This window comes from Bos indicus, chromosome 16 (genome assembly GCF_029378745.1).
Source record: "Bos indicus isolate NIAB-ARS_2022 breed Sahiwal x Tharparkar chromosome 16, NIAB-ARS_B.indTharparkar_mat_pri_1.0, whole genome shotgun sequence".
NCBI classification, from domain to species: domain Eukaryota; kingdom Metazoa; phylum Chordata; class Mammalia; order Artiodactyla; family Bovidae; genus Bos; species Bos indicus.
In genome coordinates, this window is record NC_091775.1 from 77,341,227 (window position 1) to 77,365,534 (window position 24,308).

Consider the following 24,308-nt stretch of genomic DNA (forward strand, 5'->3'; position numbering starts at 1 on the left):
TCTGAGAGACAAAGTATGTGTTTCTCTTAATACTTTGATAACTTCACTACTCAGCCCATTTCTGGCATTTAGTCCCCAAATCCAAAACAAGCTGCGCTACTAATCTGTGTTCTAATGACTGCAGTGCTTCAGACATATGTCCCATAAATATTTAATTGCAATCAATCCATCAAATCTCTGAGGATGACAGTGATTAAATTTCAAGATTCTTCTATCATTTTAAGAGAAGTATGTGATTTTTCAGTTAAAAGCTCGTAAGAAGGTTGTCCTGAGGAGAGGAGGCCAAACGAGGGGTGGGGAGCACTGACTTCAGTGCCCAAGTGGCAGTCTGGTCCCTGAAGCAAAGCAGCAGGGGCACACGTGCAACCCAGCACACAGATGTGCACACCCGCAAGAGCTCCTGATGAAAGTGAAAGAGGGCAGCGAAAAGGTGGGCTTAAAACTCAACATTCAGAAAACTGAGATCATGGCATCTGGCCCCATCACTTCATGGCAAATAGATGGGCAAACAATGGAAACAGTGAGAGACTTTATTTTCGGGGGGGCTCCAAAATCACTGCAGATGGTGACTGCAGCCATGAAATTAAAAGATACTTGGTCCTTGGAAGAAAAGCTATGGCCAACCTAGACAGCATATTAAAAGGCAGAGACCATTACTTTGCCAACAAAGGTCCATCTAGTCAAAGCTATGGTTTTTCCAGTAGTCATGTATGGATGTTAGAGTTGGACTGTGAAGAAAGCTGAGTGCTGAAGAACTGATGCTTTTGAACTGTGGTGTTGGAGACTCTTGGAGACCCTTAGACTGCAAGGAGATCCAACCAGTCTGTCCTAAAGGAAATCAGTCCTGAATATTCATTGGAAGGACTGATGCTGAAGTTGAAGCTCCAATACTTTGGCCATCTGATGCAAAGAACTGACTCATTTGAAAAGACCCTGATGCTGGGAAAAATTGAAGGGGGAGGAGAAGGGGACGACAGAGGATGAGATGGTTGGATGGCATCACTGACTCTATGGACATGAGTTTGAGCAAGCTCCAGGAGTTGGTGGTGGACAGGGAAGCCTGGCGTGCTGAAGTCCATGGGATCGCAAAGAGTCAGACATGACTGAGCGGCTGAACTGACTGACACTCCTTCGCCTGAAGAAAAATGTTGTTCAGTTGCTAAGTCCAACTCATTATGACCCCATGGACTGCAGTGCACCAGCCTCCTCTGTCCTCCACTGGCTCCCAGAGTTTGCTTAAATTCATGTCCACTGAGTCGGTGATGCCATCTAACCATCTCATCCTCTGCCATCCCCTTAATGACTATGTCTCAAAAATTTACTTATTAGAAACCCTTTTTGAGCACAAAGATAACGAATAAAGTCTTGAGAGCTAGAGAAAAATAATTTTTAATAAATCAGAAATCTTTAGAAATTTAAGTAAAAATTTAAATACAGTAAAAAAATTTACTTTTAAAACATATTAATTTCTTATGGATCTTTAACATTTCCTTTCTATATAATACTTTGGGGTTAAAAAAAATAAGTTGTCTAATTTAAATATTTCTTCTTACACAGGCTCAGTAAACCTTGACGGGTTAGTGAGAACCACACTGAAGTACTACAATAAATTAAATCATCAGATACTTACAGCCATGTGCTAAATGCCAGGCCTTCAGTTCGCAGCTATATATAAACACAGACTGCAATAAGTAGGAATAAGGCAGGTCAGCTTAAAGCTAAACCAAGAGAATGAAGTATGTAAAGGGACAGAAATAAACTATTATTTTTATTCCATTTCAAGGACTGGGTAATCACATGACTGAAGTGTATTAAATTAGACCACCATGGTACAAGGAATAGAAAAACACTCTGAAGGGTATAAAATTTACCACTCAGTGCAATTTATCATTAGAACCAGTAACTCAATGGAACAACAGTCCTTCTAAAATACATCAACAGACATGAAATAATTTGCAACAGGATTAAGTCCTTTGAACTTCTTGACCACCAGACCATGAACTCATTCATTCATTCAATAAACTTTTAATTGAGTATTTACCATATGTTGGGTTCTCTTTTAGACGTGTGAAGACCAGAAATGAGTGAAACAGACAAAGATTCAAGCCTTCATAAGATTTAAGTATCTAGTGTTGGGGGATGGCATGGCAGGGCGCAGAGCAGAATGCATGAAATAATAAACGCAATAAGTGACGTAATACGTCAGAAGGGGATGAGTGTGGGAAATAGAACAGAACTGCCAGGGGAGCTCGGGGCTGGGGGCAAGGAGCTTTCAGGTGTGGACAGTGAGGTCCAGGGCAGACGTCACGATGAAGACAACACCTGAGCCGAGGCTAGAAGGCAGGAAGGCAGCAGGCCTGGGGTCAAGCAGGGAAGCGGACCCAGGAAACGGGGCTCCCGGCATCGACACAGGGCAGAGCAGGCTGGCGGGGAGCGAGCACCCGGGAGTCCCGCACGGAGGCCCAGGGATCCAGGGAGGAACTGAGCCGGTGTGAGGCCGGTGCTCTCCTGAATTCACAACCTAACATATCAACAGCACTCTGGGCAACCCCTTTCCTCTCCAGCCCACTCGCTCTCCATCTACTCTGCATCTCTGCTCCCCTTAAAGGTCCAACTGCCTCCCCCTCTCTTCAGCTGATGACCCTGCTGCCGAATCCCACTGATTTAGAAAAAGAACCTAAAGCAACTGAAGGAGGCGTTCTGCCCGCCCCAGGCACCAGCTCTCCTCCAGCCGCACGCCGTGTCGGCTCCGCGGAGGCCAGCTCCTCGCCCGGCCCACAGACTCGGGTGCTCCTCCTGACCCCACGTCTTCTCCCGCTCTGTCCCTGTCGATGCTCCTCCTTAGGGGACAACTCAGACCAGCTGACGGCACTGCTGTCCCCACACCCTCCTCGCCTGCCCCGTAGTCACAAGGGCTCCCTCACCTCCCCAGCAGCGCTGTGCCCGCTGGGGCGTCCCATCTCCACGTGACCAAGCCCAGAGATCAGGTCCACGTTCTCCCCTGATTCAGCCCATCACCAGCATCTGACAGAGCCGGGCCCTCCTTCTCTCCTTGGCCCCAGAGGTAACTGAACCCTCTCCCGTGTCCGGGGTCGCTCACTCAGGCCTCCTCCTTGGTGGCTGCCCTCTGCTCCTCCCCGGCCCCTGGGCCACCTGTCGTTTCCATTTATACACTTCCCCTGGCCATCTCACTTGGTCTCCAGTCCAATGACTCTAGACACTACCATCTATCTACACGCTGATGACACCCACACGCATATCTTAGGTCTAATTTTGGCTTCTGCCTCTTTATCCATCTGCCTAAAGCGAAAGAAAGTGTTAGTCATCCAGTCGTTATCTGACTCTTTGCAACCCCATGAACTATAGCCTGCCAGGCTCCTCTGTCCACAGAATTCTCCAGGAAAGAATGATGGAGTGGACTGCCATTCCCTTCTCCAGGGGATCTTCCCGACCCAGGGATCAAACTCAGGTCTCCTGTACTGCAGAATCGTTACTGTCTGAGCCACCAAGGAAGCCCCGGATCAATGTCTTGTTTGGATGTCTAACAGACATTTCAGACTCATCATGTCCAAAACTGAATGCTTATTCTTCCCCCCAAATTTATCCTCTCCGCAGTCTTCCCCATTTCAGAAAAATTAACATACATCCTGCCAGTTTCTTGGTTGAGAAATCATGGATCCATGGATTCTTCACTCCTCTTTCTCTCACACTTCACACTAAATCTTTCAGCGCACCCACTGACTTTATCTTCAGAACAGATCCACATCTGACCTCACATCTTCCATGGACCAGATGCAAACTGCCATCTCTGCTCACCCAAATTACAGCACAGCCTTGGATACCGTTCTTCTGCTTCCTCGTCTGACCACCCTACAGGACACTGCTCAAATGCCACATTCTCCCTGAAATCTACCCAGCTAATGAGCTACTTTAGTTGGGCTTCCCTCGTGGCTCAGCTAGTAAAGAATCTGCCTGCAATGTGGGAGACCTGGGTTTGATCCCTGGGTTGGGAAGATCCCCTGGAGAAGGGAAAGGCTACCCACTCCACTATTCTGGCCTGGAGAATTCCATGGATTATACAGTCCATGGGGTTGCAAAGAGTCAGACACGACTGAGCAATTTTCACTTCACTGCAAGCTACTTTAAGCTGCAATCCCACCCTGACCCCTGGTGATCCTCCTTTCCTGTTTCATTTTCTTTTCCACAGTACTCATCATCTCTAAATATGCTACATAATTTAGTTAACTTATTTTCAGTCCCCCTCATACAGAAACACAGAATTCACAACATCAGAAATTCTTTTCTGTCTTGTTCTCTAATGCAACCCAGCACCCAGAACACTTCCTAGGAGAGCAGACACTCATACACTGTTGAATGAGAAGAGGAATAAAGAACACTTAGACGAGTGCTTCTAAAACATAGTGTGGGTATCTTTACGGTGTGTGCATGCTTAGTGGCTCAGTCATGTCCGACCGACTCTTTTTCTAAAACATAGTGTGGGTATCTTTACGGTGTGTGCATGCTTAGTGGCTCAGTCATGTCCCACCGACTCTTTTGCGACCCCATGGACTCCATGCGTTCCCATGCGACACCAGGCTCCTCTGTCTATGGGCTTTCCCAGACGAAAGTACTAGAGTGGGTTGCCACTTCCTCCTCCAGGGGATCTTCCTGACCCAGGGATTGAAACCACGTCTCCTGCACTGGCAGGCAGATTCTTTTACCACTGCGCCAATCGGTAAGCCCCATTTTTATGGTATTTCATTAATAATGTAAATTTCTGGGTTTTAGTCCAGTGCCCCTAAACCACAAATTTGAAGGTGAGTGTCAAGGACATGCATCTTTAATAGACTTTCCCGCTAAATCTGCTGCAGGAGGTCTGGGAACACACTTAGAGAAACAACCTTTAGGATGCTACTCGAAACTCATCAGCAAAGGATGCCGAAAAATGCATTCCTAGTCCTAATAAGTTCCCTCCTGACACACTCCTCCTCTCTACCAATAAGTGTCTGCATTTTCTCTAGGGCAAATGTTACTTTTCCACGTTATAAAATATGTGCTTGATACAGTTACTATCTCCCGTCCGCTCATATGTCAACTATTTCCTAATACTCCAGAACGCTTGACTCTTCAGCACTAGTGATGCATGTGCTGATCTGAGCTAAAGATGACATCCCATAAATAACAAACTATCATGCTTCTTTCAAAAAAGATTAACAGGAAAATGGAGAGATGTATAAGAATGTATTATTTATGTTAAAAGCTTTCTAAAGTCTCCAACTAACATAAAGCAAAATATGTTACTTTTGACTGCTTTTGTCCAATACCTTATTAAGTCAGAGAAACTGGGTCATGGCACAAAATACAGAGCACTGAGGGTCTCAGAGAATGTCCACTTTCACATACTGTAGCATCAAGCGGCTCTAGGTTGGGAATTATAGACACCACTCAATGAAAAACACAGAAACACCTGATTCCTACAATTTAAGGATTTTCACAAATGAGCTCCATTATATTCAATTTTTCAAGTTTTTCATCTACCAAAATCATAAAGACATTCTGCTGCCTATTCCTTACAATAAGAATAGGGGTTTTTATTTGGTTTCTTTATTTAACAAAACTAAGTGTCTGCTATACACTAGAATGCCTGCATTGAGTAACGTGAAATGGAGACAGACGGTGCGGGCAGAGGAGACAGGGAGGCGGCCAGCACACGTCACTGTGTTCCTCATTTACCCCTGGGCAGACGGGGGGACTTAGCTGCTCTAAGTCCCAGGCTTCCCTGGTGGCTCAGGAGTAAAGGACCCGCCTGCCAACACAGGAGACATAGGCTCAATCCCTGGGTTGGGGGATCCCCTGGAGAAGGAAATGGATACCCACTCCAGTTTTCTTGCCTGGGAAATGCCATAGACAGAGGAGCCTGGTGGGCTAGAGTCCGTGGGGTCACAAAGAGTCAGACACGACTGAGCACATCCAAGTCCTAACTTTACCACATGCTACTGTGGACACTCTCAGCAAGTTATTTCACCTCCCCGTAACTACGGTTTACAAAGTGCAAAGTGGCAGTAATAAAGTATGACACGCTGTGGCCACTGCAAAGATGAACCCAGATTAAAGCCTTCAAACAGTACCCAGCGTAAGTCAGTATTCAATGAACGTTATTTTTATTTACTCACAATTACCATCATTCAGTCTCTCACTATTTATTATCTACTGCAACTCAAGTGAGAAGCATAAAGACAAGAAATCATTTTCAGAGACCTAAGAGCAAACTCCTAGAATGGCTACAGTAAGGGTCTTTGGAGACGCAGGAGAGGAAAAGTCAGAGCCGTAAGACCCAGAAGATGAAGGCTTCTGTGTGCCAGGCTAGGGTCTGAGTGGCATCCTAGACACAGTGAGAAAGACTGAAGATTTGCTTTTCAGAAAGAACACTCTCAAAGCAGGCTGGAGGAAGGCTTGAAAGGGGGGCTAAATGAAAGAACACGAACCACTCCCCCAGCGCAAGTCACTGACACCGGAGCTGGAGAGAGGGAAAGAGGGAAGGCCAAAGGATGTTCAGAAAGAAGGATCAACAGAGCACAGTCAAACAACTATGTGAGAAAGACTGGAGACGATGGCGTGAGAAAAGATGGCGCCTAGTTTTCTGGTTTAGGCAACAGGGTAAAACTAACTTACAAACGAAGGGGTGCAGGATGGCTCGTATGTGAAGGTGCATCTATGTGAAAGGGCGTCACATGTGTGCGTGTGGGAGTGTGTGTGTGTATGCCCACACATACCCAAAGATACTATACACACACACACACACACACACCTGCAGTCACAAAGAGTCGGACACAACTGAGCGACTTTCACCATCTGAATAAAGCCGTGTTCAAGACCCCTCATCATAGATAACTAAGGCAGTTAGTCCCTCGTGAGGAATCCCCAGGAGCTGGCACGAGTCAGAGACGTGGGAGTCTGAGTACAGAGACACTGGGGGACCAGACAGAGGAAAGCATAATGAACAAGGGCCCTGAGCAGCTGCCCAGAGAATCAGGAGGGAAAGCGAGAGCGTCGTTGTTGCTGTTGTTCAGTTGTGGCCAACTCTTTGCAACCCCATGGACTGCAGCTCACCAGGCCTCCCTGTCCATCACCAACTCCTGGAGCGTATTCAAACTCATGTCCATTGTGTCAGTGATGCCATCCGTTCTCTGTCATCCCCTTCTCCTCCCACCTTCAGTCTTTCCCAGCATCAGGGTCTTTACCAATGAACCAGCTCTTTGTATCAGGTGGCCATAGTATTGGAGCTTCAGCTTCAGTCCTTCAACGAATATTTAGGACTGATTTCCTTTAGGATGGACTGGTTGGATCTCCTTGCAGTCCAAGGGACTCTCAAGAGTCTTCTCCAACACCACAGTTCAAAAGCATCAATCCTTTGCATTCAGTCTTCTTTATGGTCCAACTGACATCCGTTCATGGCTACTGGAATAACCAGAGCTTTGACTATATGGACCTGTCAGCAAAGTAATGTCTCTGCCTTTTAATATGCTGTCTAGATTTGTCACGGCTCTTCTTCCATGGAAAGTGCATAGTAAAATGAGCAGAAACTTTAGTTCCAGGAGTCTTAACAAACAATATCCAAGAAAATAATTTCCTTTACTGTGTTAAGTGTAATGTGAGATAAAAGGAAGAGCCCTAAAAATACTGGCTCAAATCTCTGTAAAGCTTTGAGTTAAAGATGGTGCTGCCAGGGCTGTGGATTTAAGAAGCGGTTTCTGGGATTCCTTCCAAATCCATTATCTGAAGAGGAATTTATCCAAATGGAACCGACTCTCATCCATCTAAGCCGTGTTTATTCCCTGGTATCGTGGAATGTTAGGGCCGAAAGGTATCTCAGACCTAGTGACCCTTCAGTCTAGCTCACGTTACAGACACAGAAACTAAGGCCTGAAGAGGATGAGAAGTCAGCTGTCAGTGAAAACACGGCCCATTACTGGTGGATCCATAAAGAGTGTGTGTGTGTATATATATACATATATATGTATACATATATTATATATTTGCATGTATGTATGTATGTTTTGGGGGCTTCCCTGGTGACTCAGTAAAGAATCCCGCCTTCAGTGCGGGAGATCTGGGTCACATCCCTGGGCTCAGAAAAATGCCCTGGAGAAAGGAATGGCTACCCACCCCAGTATTCTTGCCTGGAGGATTCCATGGACAGAGGAGCCTGGTGGGATACAGTGCTTGGGGTCTCAACAAGTCAGACACAACTGAGCCACGAACACTTGCACTTTCTTTCACTTTCATGTATGTTTTTATACAACACTTAGATTATAATTTATAGTTAAATTATAAATTAACAGCTTAATGCATAATGATAAAGCCAACTACCAGAACATGCCCTCCCTTACAGAAAAGATCAGAATCCTTTCAGCTTACCCTTCCCTTGTCTTTCTTTACAGCTTTATCACAAAGATGTTTCCCTAAATAATACATTATTTAGCTCTTCTCACTACAGAACATCATTACATAAAAGGACTCATCATAACAACTCTTCCGCGATGTGCTCCTTTCCCTTAATTCACTCACGTTCAGTCTCACTGCAGTGCGCTCATCTCTCTGCCGTGCAGCAACGTAACCACTTAGTCATCTTAATGCTGACGAACATGTGAGTTCAGCGCCAGCGTTTTTGCGTTACAAGTAATTTTAGTGAATGACTTTTGCTGCCAAATTTAGAGTGAAATCACTAGGTCAAAAGAAATCTGCATGTTTAAGTTTCAGCGCCAAAGTGCTTTCTCAAACAAGCTGTGCAAACTTTCACTCCTATCAACAGGTGAAACTTGGTCCCTCGCTCCATGTCTTTGCCAAAGTTTGAGATTTTCAGGTTTTTAAAACGGGGCCAATATGGTGAGTGTGAGGTGATATTCCATTATGTTTTTACTTGCTGTTCTCTGATTATAAACAAGGCTGAGCATCTTCTATGTCTTTATCAGCCATTCAGGGTTTTCAAGTGCATGTGCTTATCCATGTCTTATGCACAATGACATTGTTTTTATTTTTTTTAACGAACATGCAGGTTTGGTTTTTATATTCTGGACTTTAATCTCTTGGGTGGTTCAAAAGAATTGCAAATATGAAGTCTTTTGATGGTCAAAGCTCTTAATTTCAGTGAAGTCAAATTTATTAAGCTATTTTCTTATATCCTATATAACTTGTCTTTATACTCAAAGTAATGAAAGTCAAGTCAGTTTGGTGTGTTACTTTCTAAATCTTTATATATTTTTGGCTCAATTACATATGTGAGGCATTCCAATGCTAAGAGATAGAACCTTCCTCAGAGAGAAATATTAATGTTTTAATATTAAGTATGATGTTTACTGAAAATGTCTTTAATCATGTATTTTTGCTTTTATCATGAATATTATGACGTTTTTGCACCTGTTGATCTAATGATCTAATGATCTAATGATTTTAGTCAAAGAGGAGAGTGAAAAAGTTGGCTTAAAACTCAACATCCAAAAAACTAAGATCATGGCATCCGGTCCATGGCAAATAAGATGGGGAAACAATGGAAATAGTGAAAGACTTTATTTTTTTGAGCTCCAAAAGCACTGCAGATGGTGATTGCAGCCATGAAATTAAAAGATGCTTGCTCCTTGGAAGAAAAGCTATGACCAACCTAGATAGCATATTCAAAAGCAGAGACGTTACTTTGCTGACAAAGTTCCATCAAGTCAAAGCTACGGTTTTTCCAGTAGTCATGTACAGATATGAGAGTTAGATCATAAAGAAAGCTGAGTGCTGAAGAACTGATGCTTTTGAACTGTGGTGTTGGAGAACTCCTGAGAGTCCCTTGGACTGCAAGATCAAAGGAGTCAATCCTAAAGGAAACCAGTCCTGAATATTCATTGGAAGGACTGATGCTGAAGCTGAAGCTCCAGTACTTTGGCCACCTGATTTGAAGAACTGACTCACTGGAAAAGACCCTGATGCTGGGAAAGACTGAAGGCAGAAGGAGAAGGGGATGACAGAGGATGAGGTGGTTGGATGGCATCACTGACTCAGTGGACATGAGTCTGAGCAAACCATGGGGTCGCAAAGAGTCAGGCACAACTGAGCAACTGAACTGAATGATTTTACCCCAGAATCAGTTAATGTAGTGAATTACATCCATAGATTTCCTAATGTCCAACTACCACTTAATTTCCAGAATAAAGGCAATCTGCTCATGAAGCAGTAACCTTTTTAATCCTTATACTAGAATTGGCTAAAAATATTTTAAATTTTACATCTGTAGTCGTAAGTGGGGCTGGCTTATAATGTTTTCTTCTCATGTCATCTTAGATTTTAGAGTGGAAGATTATCTCAGTCTTACAAAAGAAACTGAAGTGTCTCCCTTTTGCCATAATCAAAACAGCAATTTTTTGGAATCTGAATTGGAACCAATTGATTCTTGAATGTACGGGAGAACCTGCCTGTCTGATACAGTAAATGCTGGTTAAATTTAATTCTTACGTGTGGGTACTGTGTGTGTTCAGTCATGTCCGACACTTTGTGACCCCACGGACTGCAGTCTGCCAGGCTCCTACATCCATGGGATTTTCCAGGCAAGAATATGGGAGTGGATTGCCATTTCCTTCTCCAGGAGATCTTCCTGACCCAGGGATTGAATCCAGGTCTCCCACATTACAGGCAGACTCTTTACTATCTGAGCCACTGGGGAAGCATATTTACCATTTATTTTGCTCTTCCTTTCTTCTTGCATCTGAGACCTTCCATCTTAGAGCTAAGAAAATTTTCTCCCTGAATTACTTTCTTAAAATTCTTCCTTAAGAATGTCTTTCTCCTGTTGGTGTGGTAGTCAAGGTTCAACTAGAGAAGTAGAACCAGTAAGAGATTAGACAGACAGACACACACACATACACATAGGAGATTTATGGTAAGACCCTGGCTGACATGATTATGAGGGCTGGCTAAGTAAGTGGCACAGGACAGGCAGCTGGGAAGAACAGACACGGCAGGTGGCTCTGCAGGCAGGGGCCAAGCGGCTGCCCACAGACAGAGCTCCCCTCTTGCAGGCAAACCTCGGGCCTGTTTTACAAGCCTTCTGCCCAGTTCCGACAGGCCTACCCAGCTTACATAGGATAATCTTCCTTACTTAAAGCCAAATGATTACAAGTTTAAACTATATACAAACAAGTATCTTCACAGCAACACTTAGATTTGCTGCTGCTATTGTTCAGACGCTAAGTCTTGTCTAACTCTTTGCGACCCCATGGACCGCAGCACACTAGGCTCCTCCGTCCAACACTATCTCCGGGAGTTTGCTCGAATTCACGTCCATTGAGTTGTTGATGCTATGTGATTAAATAACAGGGGGGCCACAGCTTTGCCACATGGACACACCATTAAAGGCAACACAGAGTGCAAACTCCGCTTTTGCAGGGAAATGTATTCACAGCTCTATTACAATTAAAAGATATTTTAGTTGACTAGGTATTCTTTCTAAAGAATTTTTTTTTTTAATTCTTTTACTTAAAAAAAAAGTCCCTCTTCATTGAATATTTTAGAGCTGAATACGCCATGCAGGTATAGATTCCTCCTCGTCTCCTCAGTCTGGGGCTGAGGGACTTCCTGAACAGACGAAGCATGTGTGTCACTGGCTCCAGCACCGTCCTTCCAATGTGGTCTCTCCTCCACGTCCTGTCCGCTCCGTTTATAACTGAGCGTGTGGATTACAGGCCCATCCACTCCACCCTTCGAGTCTCTTACACTTTGTTTCTTTATAGCTCTGTACTAAAATCTGGATAATTTTGCAGATATACCTTCCAGTTCAGCAAATCTCTCTTCCATCAGATCTGACTGGCTATGAAACACATCAATTTCCTTTCATGTGAATTACATGCTTCCTTACCAAGAGTTTATTTGCTATATTCTTAAAACTGTCTTCATATTCTTTAAAGTTTTTCTGTCCTGAACATTTTTAAAGCCTCTTCTACTTATTTGAACATCTTAAGTACAGCTATTTTATATTGTACTTCTGACAATTCCAATATTTGAAATCTTTGCAAATCCATTTCTGACTGCTGTTTCTGGTTCATGATCTGTTTCCCTGTATGTGTGATGACTGTCAACAGTGAACTTTCTCCTTAGGATTGCAGCTGGGAGAATTATCCAATGCCCAGACGAAGGGGGGTGGTTCCTCAAGGAGGGGGTGTACTTGCTGCTGCCAGGGGCCTGAGGACACCTACAGTTAGGATTACCTTACACTTGAGTTTGGTCAGCCCAAACCAGACATTACGAACTCAGGCTTCGGACTCCTGTGCACGCTGGTGCATGGGACTTCTCCACAGAGCTCCTTCCTCGCCTCCCGGTTCCAGAGCTTTGGGGGCACAAGGCCCCAGAAGTGGCTTGAAGAAAGGCACACTTTTATTTCTGGTTTAGCTTTATACCAAGTCTTCCCGGACTTACAAGGGCTGAATCTCCCATTACACTTCTCATCCTGGAGAACAAGCGCTAGGGCTTTGTCTCGTGTGATGCTCACCACAAGGCATTTTGCAAATCCTGTGTTTTAAGTGGTTCCAATACATAACCCTGGTGGCTCAGACGGTAAAGTGTCTGCCTGCAATGTGGGAGATCTGGGTTTGATCCCTGGGTCAGGAAGATGCCCCTGGATTAGGAAATGGCAACCCACTCCAGTATTCTTGCCTGGAAAATTCCATGGACAGAGGAGCCTGGTAGGCTACAATCCATGGGATCGTAAAGAGTCAGACACGACTGAGCAACTTCACACACAAAAAAAGTACAGAAGCAAGCAAGCACCGATCCTTCCCTGCCGTGTCATCAGGAATAAGAGCCAACTCTAACTCTTATCTTCAAATTATATGCTTCTCTCCTGTGTTCATGTTCTCTCAATTTTGTCAAACAAAGAGAGGACGTGGGTGGTTCCTGACCCAGAACGGGTCACAGACTCACCGTCAGCAACGTGGATCATTTGTACTAAACAGTCTCATATTCGTTCAGAAATATCAGTCGTGTCTTTGAGAATTCATCTATGTTGAGTATTTTTTCTTTAACCAATTGATTCCTGTTTTTGCTTTCCCTTTGCACCCCCACCCCCAACCTTTAGCCACCTGTAATTAGTATACAGAAACCTGCAGACAATTCGGTGAGTTTGGGCAGATATATATAGTCCTGTTACCATCACAACAAGACAGGTATAAACATGTCCAATCACGTAGAAGAGCTTTCCGTGTGTCCCTCTGTGCTCCCGGTTGCTTGTGGTAAGAACGTGAGCAGGAGCCCCACGCCCCTAACACACTCCTCTGACACACTCCTCGGCGTGCCGCCCTGCCCTGTCAGCGCCCCTCAGTGCTGCCGAGCCTGCGCCCGCTCACCTGTACGGCTCCGTGATGCTCTCAACAGAGCCACAGGTCCCTTCAGGGGCACCTTCAAGCATCACTTTCTTACAGTTAATGAAACAGCATCCATTTCAAGGACGCAGTCTATTTGCATATGTAAAACTACTAACTGTTCTGTAATTGGTTCCAAGTGACTGTTTTCGTATTTTACCTTCAGCCTCTTTGATAAAATTATACTTTAGTTTTTAACTCATTGTTTTAGTTAAGTGTAATCGCTTTACAATGCTGTGCTGGTTTCTGCTGCACATGGAGTGAACCAGCTGTACGTGTACATATATATCCGCCCCCCTCTGACCTCCTCCCCACAACCCCCGAGGTCATCATGGAGCCCGGTGGGCTCCTGAGCTCGCCAGCGCCTTCTCACTAGCCAGCTGCCTCGCACGCGGCAGTGTTTGTGCGTCAAAGCTGCACTCCCTGTTCGTCCCGCTCCCTCTTCACACCCACAAGTTCATTCTCTACGTCAACATAATATAACACTCCACAGATGTGAGTTTTGTTAACGTAGCTGCTCTCAGGATGAGGCCAACACTAACATTTGTGAGCTTCACAGAGTTGAGCCGGCAGAGCACAGGTGTTAAATCACATAAACTGTGTCAAAGACACAGACGAGTAAAAAGCTATTGAGCAGCAAAGCCAAGGTTGAGCCCAACTCCATCTGGCTCTAAATGTGTGTGTATATATATATACGTGTGTGTGTGTGTGTATATACATACATATATGCTTTTTGTAGTTACGTTAAAATAAAAAAAAGATGATGTGTGAACTTTATCAAATGATAAGACTAGTTACAGAATCTCACAGTCAAAGGGAAGCAAAATGTTATTCCACCCATTCACTCAGTCCTTGACGTCCACGTAACCTGAGCTCAGAACTCAGATTCGACAATGGGAGGTGTAACTGTCTCCTCCTGAGAAAACCCAGGAAGGGATGGACACTGAGCAAGCGTGCACTGGACACCAGCCCGGGGCTGCCCTGGGCTGTACACGTGGGCACACACACCATCCCTCGGTCCTGCTCTAACCCGGGGAAGGAATCCCGTCTGCACAGGAGCCCTCCAGGGACACAGAGCGCCAAAGGGAACCCACCCCGTCCTTGGACATTCACACAAGACACCTCTGATCCAGAAACCCACCCCACGTGCTTCTCTTTGCTCCTTAAAGAGGTCTACTGGATAAATCTAACGTTTCTTCACATTTTGGAAGGCAGGTAGGTGTTTGGCCCACAGAGCATTTTCCTAACTCAGATCATTTTTTAAAACTACTTCAGAATATAGATAAACAGTATTGGATTTTTCACTATGCTGATTTGATGCTTATTCCGTTACTTGGTCTCTTTCCTCTTAACAGCAAAAAGCATTTCTCCTAGCTTGTCAGTTTCTCAAGGGCATCACTTAGTTTTTACTCATGTCTTCATTCTGGCCCTGTGCACAGCTGATGACACACTCTAAGACTTCATTAAATGTTGAATTCATATAACTAACTTTACACTTAAAATTGCCATGTGGAATAAGAAACTTAAGTGTTAAGAACTTAATTCAAATAATATAAACAGAAACTAAGGCCAGCCTAAATTAAGAGACCTGGCATGATCACACAATAGGATAAAAGAAACACTGCATCTAAAGTTTCTGAATTCTGATGTTAAGATGCTGCTTTTTGCAACGACAATTATATTTTCTGGGCCAGAAATCAAGACACACAAGGAGAACTATAACTTTTTTCGGAATTTTGAATTTGTGATTGTGGAAAGTCTTCTGTCCATGGAATTCTCCAGGCAAGAATACTGAAGTGGGTAGCCACTCCCTTCTCCAGGGGATCTTCCTGACACAGAGATTGAACCCGAGGCTCCTGCATTGCAGGCAGATTTTTTACCATCTGAACCCCTTCCTGGGAAGCCCCTTACAAAGCTTAAAAACTTACATATTTAGGAATCATTTTTTATAAACCAGATTACATTGGGATGGTCCTATAAAAAACTTGGTTTGTTCACCAAGTGGTATCAGTAAAACAGAACTAAGATAAGCCCATCGAAGATGCCTAGTCACACTAGCCACGCACTAGTCCTGTCTAGTCGTAACCAGTCACCACTCTTCCTGCTGTGCATGCGCAGTCCTGCTCTCTGAGACCATCAGCTGAGCAGTGTTCCGTGAGGAGGTTTCTAACAGCAAAGTTTAGACACAAGTTTACAGTGACAAAAAGGTGTTACAAGTTTCTGATACACTCAAGTTACAGAACAAAACACAGAGGTGCACTCTTACCTGCTTAAACAGCTGGAGGTTGACTGCGGTTTCCAAGAACTGTTTCATGAGACTTGAACGGTGCTTTACGAAACTCTCCTCGCAGAACGTGATGGGCTCACCCTGGGTAGAAGCAAAGAATGTGTGGATGTCAGAGCAAACCAGTCCATCTGAGGAGGTACCCAGTAGGTCACAAGGGGGTGTAACACACAGATTCAACTTCTAGGAGCTCCAAGTGTTAGAGGAGTCAGGTCCTTACACACACTGGCCAGAGCTGAGGCTGGTAGAGATATTCCTCAACCGATAAACTTCTGCTGTAGCTTCCTAATCAAGAATCCTTTAGGCTCTTAAAAATGCTGACTTTCACTCTCTCAAAGTAAGAATAAATTCCCTAAAAACAAAGATTTAATATCAGATTGATTATGAATTAAATTAAAAATAGTACATCTATTTGCAAAAGCCCAACAATTATATTTCATCCTAACTAGAAAACGTGCTTACTATAAAAATTGTTGCATGATTTTTGCCGCTTACGGTGTGATCATTAATTTCTTTTTGGTGGTTTAGTTGCTAAGTCATGCCCGACTCTTTGCGACCCCATGGACTGTAGCCTGCCAGGCTCCTCTGTCCATGGGATTCTCCAGGCAAGAACACTGGAGTGGGTAGCCATTCCCTTCTGCAGGGGATCTTCCCCTCCCAGGAACTGAACCTGGGTCTCCTGTAGTCCAGGCGGACTCTTTACCAACTGAATCACCAGGGAAAACCCTGAAAAAATTTTCCTTTTAATTGAAAGGTCTATCAATCACATTCTCTTTGTGATTACAAACACAATTCTGACTGGATACTTTCTAGATTAAGTCCTAGGTAGTCCAACTGCCTAAACTTACTCCATTTGCTAAGTGTTCAGAACTCTGCAAGTCACAAGTCTCAGGCTCCACTAGACGCCTCTCCTCCAAATCATAAGGACTTTAATTCCAAACACAACTTCCACATACTCTGACACGTGAGCCCAGAAAGCACCCCTCACTGATGGACCCCTGCCACTCGCTGCTGCCCTCCACAGCCCGTTCACACAGATGAGGAAAAGCGACTGAACTTTATGATCAAAGTGAAAACAGACATTAGGGTCCGTGATTTGGTCCTTACAGTAAGTCCTCCAGCAGTCAACACACTGCAATAAAAAGGAAAAAAGTGAGCTTGTCCATCTACTTTCTTATAGAATTTCAGAAAATATTATCATTTAATTTTAAGGAAGAACTAATGTCTGGATTAGAGGTATCTGTAAGTAAAATTCTGAAAACCACTTCTTACACAAATAAAATGATGTGACTAGCCATCTGTGTAATCCAGCTGTTACCACTCTGACGGAAGTTAATAACACTCTGGACGCGCCCTGCTCCACACGGCACCTGTTAGTCGCAGTCAGTGCTATTTACATTTAAGTTTATTAACAGTAAAACAGGACGTCAGTTCCTCCGTCACACCAGCTGCCTCTGAAATGTTCAATGGCCACAGGGGCCAGTGGCTACTGTAACAGACAGGACAGACACAGAACACTCCTTTATCACAGGAAGTCGTCCTGGACAGCACCACTCCAGAGGCAAGAAAACAAAATTCAAGCTGAGAATCACGGGAAGACGAATCAATAATCTATTAATAGGTGCCAGCTACCCAGCCATCAGCTGATGATCCATAGTAACACTAACAATATACATTTTCATATTAATTGTTGCCATTCTTAAATACTATAGAATGACTTTTTAAATTGGATTAATTTACATAAATATATTTTGCATCATCAAAAATAAACTATACTTGCCACTATCATAGAACTTACAACCTAATGAGAAAAAAAAAGTAACAAGAAACCCTGTTAAAGATCTGTGGTTTTCGAATCCCTATTATCAGGAATATACCTAGTTATTTGGGGCCCAATAAATGCTTTATAAGCAAACAAATGAAATAGCAAGTGAGATAAAGCCTGCTTTGTATGACATATTGTCTTTGCAAAAGCAAATATAAATTTTAAAACTAAACAAAAACCATTGTCTCTAGCGGCATTTCCAACTATATCACTGCTATCACAAAGAAACCAGTACAATTCATAACCTTGGTTTCTATTTGATGGATTTTCCCTCAAACATGTGAGGTTTTATTACCATCTATAATGTCTAAAAGTTTTAACAATGCAGTACAGTCTTCAATTCAAGCACAAAGCTCGACCTCCAGCTGAAAATCTCAGACTTCCGATGTTGCAGGCAGCGTTTCTTCTGATTGGAGGGAGTGGAGGGTGGCCCTGATGTACTCCTTTCCCAGTCTGGAACCAGTCTGTTGTTCCATGTCCAGTTCTAACTGTTGCTTCTTGACCTGCATACAGTTTTCTCAGGAGCCAGGTAAGGTGGTCTGGTATTCCCATCTCTTGAAGAATTTTCCAGTTTGTTGTGATCCACACACACAAAGGTTTCACCATAGTCAATGAAGCAGATGTTTTTCTGGAATTCTCTTGCTTTTTCTATGATCCAACGGATGTTGGCAATTTGATCTCTGGTTCCTCTGCCTTTTCTAAATCCAGCTTGAACATCTGGAAGTTCACGGTTCACGTACTGTTGAATATTGGTCATCAGCCAACATGAATTACCTGGAAAAACTCTGTCCTCACTAATCTCCTAGCAAATGCTTGCAATCTCTTGGGGAAGCAGCAGGGAGAAAGCTCTGGTTTGCTGTCCACACATCTTTGAAGACACCAATCATGGTAAAAGCTTCCAATGAACCTTCAACTGGTCAACAGCTTGGTCACTAAGAATCTTCAGTTCAGTTCAGTTCAGTCACTCAGTTGTGTCCGACTCTTCGTGACTCCATGGACTGCAGCACACCAGGCCTCCCTGTCCATCACCAACTCCTGGAGTTTACTCAAACTCATGTCCTTTGGGTTGGTGATGCCATCCAACCATCTCATCTTAATGATCACCAAAAAGACAAAGTCCTGGCACATCTTAGAGTTTTCTCTCAGAAGAAATAAAAATCAGTCTTGATTAACAGTGCTCTAAAGCTGTATGTGTAAATACACGAGAGTCTCAGCTGCTGGCCGCTTTGGGGTGTACCCTGTGAAACTGACTGTAAGTGACTCCCTGGTGGGAGTGCCTTTCAATCCAGGTTGAGCTGGATGGCATGGTAAGAAGGAACACTCCTTAGGATCTTCTGGTTTATTTACAATCTGACTAGAGATCGGGACTGGGATTGAGCGGTTTTCTCAAACACTGTCTTGTTCCGAGTAAAGTGACTCCATGTCCCGTGCTGGCCCCTCATCTCCCAGTTCACACCTGCAGTGGGAAAGATCTCATGAGGGGCCTTCTGTGACTTCACAGAAGAAGGTGAGCTGGTTTTGAACATGAACGGAAGCTTTATGAATCAGAGGGAAAAAACAGTCCTGAGAGAGGACAGACGTGGCCACAACGTGCCCGGTGTGTCTGGAGAGAAAGCGCCAAAGCGGGGTAAGAAGAGATCAGCTGAGGCCTAGGGGCTGCTGGACACAAGTAACAGGAAGAACCAGAGCGGGAGGAAGGGCCGGCGGCCAGCCTGGAGAAGGCCTGGGCCACATCCCAAGACTTCCTTGGAGACCTCAGGCAACTCAGAGAAGTGTGTATGCAAGGAGGTGATGAGATTGTGCCTGTGTCTTAGAATGGAGAGTTTACGGGCCAAAGGAAACAATGGGGACAGGCAGATCAATTAACAGCGCAAAATAAATCAGGCAAGGAGACACGAACTAGGCGGCAGAAAGACACAGTAATGACTCCCATTACCGAACGTGTACAGGACACTAATGACTACTAACAGCAGTGACAGTAGCTAATGAGTGCGCAACGCTTACTGTGTACCAGGCGCTGTCGTAAGACACTTAATACATATTAACTCATGCAAACCTCAAGCTCATTATCATCACACTTTATACACGATCAAACTAAAACATGGGCTTTCCTGGTGGCTCGGCGGTAACGAATCCACTTGCCAATGCAGGAGCTGTGGGCTCAATCCCTGGGTTGGGAAGATCTCCTGGAGAAGGAAATGGATACTCACCTCAGTATTCTTGCCTGGAGAACCCCATGGACAGAGCAGCCCGGTGGGCTACAGTCCATGGGGCTGCAAAGAGCTGGATATGACTGAACAATAACAAAACTTAAAACATAAAGTTTAAGTAACTGGTTCAAGACTGCACAGCAACAGGATTCCCGCTATGCTCTCGGCCTCCAAATTACCCCATTTCTGGGTATCCTAGACTACATGAAATATTTTATGCATTCCATGTCATGGAATCTGTAAAAGTAAAATAAGCTGTGATTATTATTACATTTTACAGATGAAGAAGCAGAGTTTAAGCAGATTCACCCAGGCTGTGAGTGTCTGAAGTCTGCGTGGTTAATGACTGCTGAACATTTCATGGCAAAATCAGAAGGACTTATTTGTTAACTGATAGGTAGTAGTGATTCTCAAAGCTGGTCCAGGGACTCAGATCTTTCCATAGGATCTGTGATATTAAGACTGTTTTCATAATAGTGCTAAAATGTTATCTGCCCTTTTCACTTTCATTTTCTTATGATATTTAACAGAGATTTCCAAAGGCTTCATAATTTATGATAGTGCAACAGACTGAAGGCAGAATCAAATATAAAAATCTAGCCAATTTCTTTTAATCCAGACAGTAAAGAGATTTGGAAAAATGTAAAACAGTACCATTCTTCTAAGTTATTTAGAAATATAGCTATTTTTATGAAAACATGTTTTATGGTTATCTTTAGTAGGTTTGTGTTTTTTTTATTTTCATTTTTTAAATAATTTTTTATTTTGTATTATTTTAAATAAATTAATAAATACTTAGAATACATTCAGTTTTCATTTCTAATAGGGTAAATGGTGATAGATATACTGACATACACAGAAGATCTTTTATGTCCTTTGACAATTTTTAAGTCCCTTGGACTGTAAGGAGATCCAACTAGTCCATCCTAAAGGAAATCAGTCCTGGGTGTTCATTGGAAGGATGTTGAAGCTAAAACTCCAATACTTTGGCCACCTGATGTGAAGAGGTGACTCATTTGAAAAGACCCTAAACCTGGGAAAGATTGAGGGCAGAAGGAGAAGGGGATGACAGAGGATGAGATGGTTAGATGGCATCACCCACTCAATGGACATGGGTTTGGGTGGACTCCGGGAGTTGGTGATGGACAGGGAGGCCTGACAGGCTGCGGTTCATGGGGTTGCAAAGAGTCAGACACGACTGAGCGACTGAACTGAACTGAACTGAACTGAAGTCAGTAAAGACATTTGGAGACAAAAAGTGTAAGGACCACAGGTATACAAGAAAAAGATGAACAATGGTGGAAGACGACTTCTGGATCTCTAGCTTGAGGATGAGAAGATGCTATTGCTTATTAAAGACCCGGAACACAGAACAAAATCCAGATTTAAGAAGAACCTGATAAAATCAGTTCTGGTGTATGTCTTAGCTTAGGTTCTGTGCCAAGCCTGAGATGGGGATTCTTGTTTGAGTGGCTTTTTGGCAGAGAGTGCTCAGGAAATAGGTCCCAAGGGGAACAGGAGATGATGGGGGAAAAAATAGGCAAGAATGCGGCTTCAGGCTGAACCTGTGGAAAAGCATGAATCTTGTGGCTGAGGCCACCCCTCCTTGAGGTGAGGAGGCCAGTTTCCTGCAGCCTGGGTCGGTCAGTTGCTGATCTTTTGGGAGTAAGGGTGGAGGAGAAGATGGGGTACCTGGTGAGGCACCACCCATTTAGCCAAGGGCAACCTTCCTCTAGAAAGAACACGAGTCAGTTCAGCCTGGGCTGGGCCTCTAGCACAGGGAAGGGTACAGGGCATGAAGGTCGCCTGGGGATACGTAACACAAGCTAGAAGTTCTAGTTTGAAACATGTCCTGATGTCCAGCAATTATCTGTGTAGATAGAGCTAAGTTTTAAAGTTAAGCCGATCACCCTACTTAGGGACAAAGAATTATGCAACTGAGAAATACTTATCTATAATACAATTCATGTTTTTTAATTACATGGTTCATTGACAGAAGAAGTAAGTAAGTACACAGTCTGGTGGAGGCACAGAATAATCAGGTAGAAATACTGAAAGATGGAGAAGAAAGACTCTTCATGGGAAAATTGTGATGTGATGGTAAAGGAGCCGCCTCTCTTGCTCATGGAACAGTGATGAGGCAACAGAAAGGAATGAAAACCGCAATCATGGCACTGGAATGCCACCAGAGGGGCCTGGAAGGAAGCAAGGAATGGCTTGTTGTAGGACAGGATGAAGCTTGTATGACAGAGAAGAGGACCGACTTCCCAGCGAGGAACCACCAGCACTGGCCGTGGTCACGTTAAGCATGTCAGTCAACAAACACATCTGAAGGGTGAACGGACGACAGATGAGGTGTCACAACCAGCAGTAAAAACACCGACGTTCATGCTCGATTTGCCTTTTAAAATGTAAAAAGCAGAGTCGTGATCATGAACAGGACAGGGTCACTCTACATCGCCTGCATGATGACTAATAATAGTTGAGGGCGCCATGCAGCCAGGACGCCAGAAACTTAACTGCAAGTCGCCCGGACCTGATGGTGCTTAAATAGCTCAGACCCGGCCTCAGGGCCTCGGTCTGCTCCAGCCAGAACCCCGATTCACCTCGGATGTCTCAGCTTACCTTCAACAGAGAGAAGCCAATTCTGCAGCTTCTGAATGTCCAGAGGCGAGCGTGTCCCTCTCCCAGCGCTCATCCCCTGCCTTGTGTTAAACATGATTTCATACCTCTTATCTGTGAATTCTCGAGGCTTGAGACTAAATCCTTACACATCTCTGCATTCCCCGTACAGTACTTTCATTCTGTGTGTTCAATAAATACCCATTAGCTACTATTTGAGTTATTTTTATAGGATAATTAAGGCACAGGAAAGATATGGATGAAATGGGGCTGTTTTTCTTACCCTATTATGTTCGGCTTCAGAGAAATTATCATTGTTAAATTAATGTAACATTTTTGCTTGGTTTAAGGAGAGAGATGTTTCAAATTCTAGACTGTCCTCCACAGCAGGAAACTTCACAAGAATAAGGAAATAGTTAAGACACAGACCTATACAAAGACACAGATCTTTGTGCTTTAAGAATGTGCACGACTTTGTGAAAGTTCATGCTGGGAAAAAAACGAAGGTGTCAGGAAGAATGATACTGTACAAAAATGTGAAGTAAAATCCAAAGTGTCAACACAGTATTTATTCAGTTCCTTAACACACTTAATGTGTAATGTCACTGTTAGGTAAGATTTATAAACAAACTGAGCAAAAATGTCTGCATAATGATGGTACATTAACATTTTAAAATCTCCGAAAGATTCTGCCACCAGCTCTCTCATGGGAATCTTAAAAATATAGTTAGGTTCTCACAGAAAACAGTAATAAAAGATCTTTCAGGTTATGTGGCATTTTTCATCCAACTGTCCCAACACTTCTATTTATCAGACAGGGGTCCAGATTACTTTAGTTCATCTTTATTTTAAAAAGAATTTCCTTTTTGTCCACTAGCAAGGCTCATGGAAGCCCAGAAAGGCTTGGTGTTTGAAACAAACGACATCATCCTAAATATTCAAAGCAACACATTTAAGTATTATCTCTGTGCTCTTGGGGTAATAAAGCATATGCTTTTGAATATACTGAGCCGTATTTTAACTCATTAAACAATTCTTTAGCACTACCTGTTGGTCAAAAATTTGACTTGTTTTTAGTAGGTTGTGATGAAAATTATACAAAGAGGTGCAAATGATGACCCTTTATTTAGTGCCATCATTTAAAACTCTCTCATATTTATAATAATGCTTTTCTCTCGGAGATCAGCAGAGGGTACTCTATTTTAGTTATGTTGAAGGAATATTCCTTACCAAATTTACTACGTCTACTATATCGTGTTTAATGATCAGAGCTAATAAATAGAGCATCAATTACATGCCAGGCACTGTTCCAGTAACATATATGAACTCATCCTCTAAACCACCCACGAAGGATTATTGTCTTTTTTTTTAAACACACGAGGAAACGAAAGCACTAGGAGGTTATCAGCCCAAAGTCATAAAAGTGCTTAGTCACAGGGTGAGGATTCAGACTGTTCCAGAGTCTGTGCCCTCAACACTTTTCTTCCATTTACTTGGCATATTAGTTTGACCTCCCGGTTCTGAATTCTTAAAAGTAGCTACACTTGCTGCTGGCTAAAAAAATCCAAAACCAGCTGACTAGCCATTATTTTACTGAAATCACTTTCCAACAACTTTAAGGAGTTTTATGATTTTCTCTGCAATTAAGGACAGTCTGTGAACCGTGCCAGTGTATCTTCTGGAGAGTGTAAACTAGGCTGGAGGAGAAAAGCGACATCATTTTAAGCACTGTCACTCGCACGTTCCAAGGGCTTCATTCATAAAACCAGTTACTCTGGGGCGGCACTCAGCGCGTGCATTTGAAAGTGAGCTTTCAGGTCCTCCGGAGGGCTTTCGCTCACCCCCGCAGCCAGCTGGATCCCCAGCGCCACCGCCAAGTACGGAGAGAAGAGGAAGGAGCGGGTGGAGCGGAGGCAGTCACCCCGGGTGGACCGAGCCACGCGTGTGCTCACAAGGCAGGAGGAGACAAGCTGCCT

The 24,308-nt window shown here is 43.7% G+C and overlaps 1 protein-coding gene across 13 annotated transcripts in view; it reads right to left on the minus strand.

Annotated features, from left to right (window-relative positions):
• DENND1B (DENN domain containing 1B) overlaps positions 1 to 24,308 on the minus strand; it is a 280,306-nt gene that overhangs the window by 56,820 nt on the left and 199,178 nt on the right. For all 13 annotated transcript variants that reach the window (XM_070768714.1, XM_070768713.1, XM_070768716.1 and 10 more), the window contains one exon: positions 15,658 to 15,759. In XM_070768714.1, the coding sequence (XP_070624815.1) occupies positions 15,658 to 15,759 (102 nt within the window). The remainder of the gene's footprint in view (positions 1 to 15,657; positions 15,760 to 24,308) is intronic.